Source organism: Microtus ochrogaster, linkage group LG7_11 (assembly GCF_000317375.1).
Source record: "Microtus ochrogaster isolate Prairie Vole_2 linkage group LG7_11, MicOch1.0, whole genome shotgun sequence".
NCBI classification, from domain to species: Eukaryota; Metazoa; Chordata; class Mammalia; order Rodentia; family Cricetidae; genus Microtus; species Microtus ochrogaster.
In genome coordinates, this window is record NC_022032.1 from 3460799 (window position 1) to 3465696 (window position 4898).

Consider the following 4898-nt stretch of genomic DNA (forward strand, 5'->3'; position numbering starts at 1 on the left):
AGTCTTTAGGTCATTCTAGGGGTTTGCTTTTTAAATACAGATACATAAGTTAAAAAGGGAGGTCATTAGGGGGGTCCTCCTAAAGGAAGGCTGGCAAGAGAAGCCCTGCACACACCAATACCAGGTTCAAACAGAAGAGCTAGGAGGCCATTTACACTCTTGCCCTCTTTGAGATTCCAGTTTCCACAGGACAGCGGAAACACCTGGTTGCTCACAGAGGAAGAGAGGGGTTGAAGCCTAAGCCAGAAGTCTGTCCCATTCTTCCAGTGCTACCGGTTCTCACACTGTCATAAGAGGAACTCAACCTCAAGTGAAGCCAAGTGCCACGCAAGCTTGCAAACAAGTTTTATTGGAAGAAAGATCTAACTGTTAAACCTGCACGCAAACTCCTTTCACAATTACAATTCATAGAGGCCCACTAGGCTTCACAGCCCCCCAAGCTCCACACTAGAAAAGATAGCTTTTAGACGGCTTTGAATGTACTGCCACTCTCAGAAGATTATAAACACACTAGTGCACGGGCATGATTGCTCACTTTTAGAGAATACAGAAGGTAACAAGTTCTGCTGGCAGGCGTGCAGCACAGCACCAGCTTCACAGGCAGTCTGTGGGCACTTTCGAATCAGCGGTTGTTGACTTATGTATGGCACTCACAGAGTAAGAGCGGAAGTGGGGAGGGAAGGCTGAGGAAGGGGAATCTGTTGCAGTCCCACCCAGCCAGCCTTTTTTACCTCAGCAAAGTGTGTGGCAGCATCTTTGGGACAACATTTGACACTTCATGAACAAAAGCAAAAACGGATATTATTCCACAGAAAGCTGTCTGAAGCAAGGATTGGTTAGGGCTCCCAGGGTGGACTGCGCCTTCCATCCACTTCTGTTTCCACATGATACAAAACATCAGCCAGCGTGTGTTCCACCACAGCGCCCCAGCCCATGTCGCTCATCTGCAGGAGGAATAGAAAACAAACAGGAAAATGAGTGATTACAAAAGCCGCAGCAAGAAATAAATCATCGAGGATGCATGCAGACATTCTAATGGTACTCACAGGGTGATAAGTGAGATCTTTTGGAGGATATTTGAAGGATGGCCCAAAGTTAATGGAAACCTGGGTAAGTTCAATTCATGCAGACAAGGGAAAAAAATGGAAAAAGAAAACAGAAGTTTATTTGGCAGGTGATATTTAAAGGAAAACTACAAGAAGTAGGAACTGTGGTGCATGCCTGTAATGCCAGCACTAGAGGCTGAAACAGGAGGATCCTGGGTTAGAGTCTACGCTTAACTACACAGCAGGCCCTGTTTCAAAGTAAAAACAATGCCACTAAGATTGGAACAAACAAGATATATATTAACATTGCTAAAAGTGATCAACACCCTTATGGCTATTAAGCAATAGGTAGAAATAGATTTCTCACTCATTTCTGTTTGGAGTCAAGAGATTCCCTAATCTTACTTTGTTTATGGGAGGTAGCAACACTAATACATGGAAATCTCCATGTACCAATTTTTCCTTTTAAAACAAGCAGCAACGATAATCCCTTCATGCAGAACTTTTTTTGAGACAGGATCTCACTGCAAAGCTCTGGCTGTCCTGGAATTCATTTTGTCGACCAGGTTGGCCTTGAACTCAGAGAATTCAGCCTGCCTCTACCCCCCAAATGCTGGGATTAAAGGTGTGCACCACCATGCCTGACTATATATATTTTCTATAGTTATTGATGGCAGTAAACACATTACATAATCAACCATGACGCCAATGACTCCCGAATGCATGTGCTTTGTATGTTTAGCGTTAAACAATGACATCTGCAAATACTTGAGGCATCCAGAATGTGTGCATTTCCAGCCTCCCAGAGGCTTTCAGATTTCTTTCTGGCTCAGGTTTTTTTTTTTTTTTTTTTTTTTTGGTTTTTCAAGACAGGGTTTCTCTGTGGCTTTGGAGCCTGTCCTGGAACTAGCTCTGTAGACCAGGCTGGTCTCGAACTCACAGAGATCCGCCTGCCTCTGCCTCCCGAGTGCTGGGATTAACATTTCTTTCTACAAGTCACTCTCCTCTCCAATCAACGGCTCTTTCACCACAACCCCTCCACACCAAACACAGGGTACATACCGTGCAGCTCTTGTACAGTGAAATGGCCGGAAAGTAAACTCCCTCAAAAATATCTCTGTAAGCCACACCCTGATTGACACCATTTTTATAAAATATTATCTGAAACAAAGATCAAGGTTTTACTTCAGATTTTTTTAAAAAAGAACAAAATATGGAAAAAACCCTCAGTTATGGAACACTGAATACTGTTACCAGATCAAATGACAATAATGTTACTCCTTTTAATAACATACATTTTATATAGCACCTTAAATTTATATGCTAGGCTTTTCAAGTAAAATTAATAATAATGTTTCTGTTGACTTTAAGCTCATTTCTTTTTAAATTTCCATGCTTCAGATACCGAACAGTTCAATAGTTATTCCATGTACATTATACTTGGAGGAGGGACTGAGACAGTCCCATGTAGTCTAGGCTGGCCTCCAGCTCACTCTGTAGCTGAGGGTGCCCTACACTCTTGCTTTATACCTCAAAAGCACCTTGCTTACAGGCATGTGCCAACACACTCGGCTTTCACCACACCGTGTTTGTAACAAGTATCAGAAAGACTTTATTTTATGGCAAGAACTTTTTCTTGCTTATTTCAGCTTTAAACTGATATAATTTCTCCTCCCCAAACATTTAGAACTCTCACTCCTCTTTTCTTATGGCCTTGGGGATAGGCCTGGGAGGGAAGGCAGGCAGAGCTCTAGAGCACGAGTGAGCTGCCAGGCCTGCTATCTGAGTGACACCAGCCAGTCTCCCCAGTTCTGGTCTCCCTCTGGACTTGGCATCTCCTACGAGAATGTCTAGCTCAGGCTTCTTTAATCCCCTGCATGGCTCCTTATCAGGTCACTGTCCTTGTAGCCCTTTATCGTCCCAGAAACAACACTGTAATGCAACACAGGGACACAGAGAGCACAAGCGACAGGCAGAGGAATTCTCAGCTGCAGCAGCCATGTTGACTACCATCCCTCAGTACCCGGGGGCCTCAGCTGCTGCACTCAAGACAATCCTGGAACTCGCTCTTGTAGACCAGGCTGGCATGCCTCTGCCTCCCAAGTGCTGGGATTGAAGGTGTGCACCACCACCTCTGCCTTTTATCCTCAAGGAGTCCAGATCTTCAAAGCATTATTACTCTGACATATTTATGACTGTGACTCACCTCGCTATGGGGAGTCTGTTTCAGGCTCTTTTCTGCTTTGTCCACAAAGTCTTTTTCTTCAAAATACAAATAACTCTTGAACTTTATCAAAGCCTTGAAAATCCAGTAAGAAAAAAAGAAAACGTCATATTCAAGAGTCAGCTGCATCATCACAGAGAAAACAAAGACAGATTCACACAGACAATGCCATGTCAGTCTTTTTCACTGAGTTTTGTGAATTTTTCAGTTCCTAAACACTAAGTTTTGTTAAGACAGGGTCTCACTATGTAGCCCTGGCTGTGCTGGAACCAGAACTCACTCTTGTAGACCAGGCTGGCATGCCTCTGCCTCCCCTCCCCAGTGCTGGATTAAAGGCCTGTGCGCCAGCACTCGGCTCTTAAGTACTTATTTATGTTCTGGTTTTCTGAGACAAGGTTTTTAAAAGAGACTAGTGGGCCATGTTTGTTATGCATTTCCCAAAAAAGACCTTAGTAAGTGAATTATATATACACACTTAAAAAAAACACAAAGTACCTATAAAAGAAACACAAAGTACCTATAAAAGAAAGTGAATCAATTGAAAACTCATGGGGAAATGTTTCATGACAACATTTTTGGGATCACTGGAGTAGTTGTATGGTTGATTTTTCACTAAACACACCAAACAATTCCAGGGGAGATGCAAGAAGTTAGACAGATTATGTTGGAATATTCTGATATTTCTAAGGAAGAAATACATGTTCACCCTCCCTGCTGTATACAAAGATTAATTCAAAGAAAGTCATCAGTGACCTAATGCAAGGTCAAAGTTAAACATGGAAGGATATTCTCATGACTTGTGGGTACACCAACATTTAAGTCACAGAAGCAAACACAGAAGAAAAATAAAAAATAAAAAAAAACAGGCTTCATAAACACTAACACTTTGGTTCATGAAAAGATCCATTAGGGCTGGAGAGATGGCTCTGTGGTCAGGAGCAGACACTGTTCTTGCAGAAGACCTGAGTTTGGTTCCCACCTGTGACTCCAACTCTAGTTAAACCAAACTGACAAACCTAACCGTTGTGATACCATTAAAACTGAACAGAGGGCTAGGGCTGGAGAGATGGCTTAGTGGTTAAAAGCACTGGATGGTTGCTCTTCAGAGCTCCTGAATTCTATTCCCAGCAACTACATGGGATCTGATGCCCTCTTTTGGTGTGAAGATGTACATGCAGACAAAACACCCATATACACATATAAGTAAATCTTTAAATCATAACAATAAAAATAAATAAATCTTAACAAACAAAACCCAATACGGACTAGAGGGGCTGGAGAGACAGCTCAGCAGTTAAGAGCACTGGCTGCTTTTTCAGAGGACCCAGTACCTACACGGTAGCTCCTAATAAAATGCAAGTCTAGCCTAGGGGATCCACATAGTGCGCATACATACAGGCCAACAAGCCAAGAGTCTACAAGAGTGAGTTCCAGGATAGCTATGACTATTACACTCTAGAGAAATCTTGTTTTGAAAAATTAAAACCAAACAAACAAAAGCAAAAAACAAAACAAACAAAAAAAGATGTGGCTCGGTGGTAAGGTGCTGGCCAAACATGTAGAAGGCCCTGGGCCAAACTTATTTATTTTTAAAACTTTTAAATTTTAAATTACACACACACACACAC

The 4898-nt window shown here is 42.4% G+C and overlaps 1 protein-coding gene across 3 annotated transcripts in view; it reads right to left on the reverse strand.

Moving 5' to 3' along the window:
- Nucleotides 1-321: 321 nt before the first annotated feature.
- Ash2l (ASH2 like, histone lysine methyltransferase complex subunit) overlaps nt 322-4898 on the reverse strand; it is a 25292-nt gene continuing 20715 nt past the window's right edge. For 2 of the 3 annotated variants that reach the window (XM_013352042.2, XM_005362466.3), the window contains 4 exons: nt 3253-3345; nt 2109-2207; nt 1047-1106; nt 322-944 (listed from right to left, as the gene is read on the reverse strand). In XM_013352042.2, the coding sequence (XP_013207496.1) occupies nt 837-944; nt 1047-1106; nt 2109-2207; nt 3253-3345 (360 nt within the window). In that variant the 3' untranslated portion in view covers nt 322-836. The remainder of the gene's footprint in view (nt 945-1046; nt 1107-2108; nt 2208-3252; nt 3346-4898) is intronic. The other variant, XM_026786905.1, reaches the window with a different exon arrangement.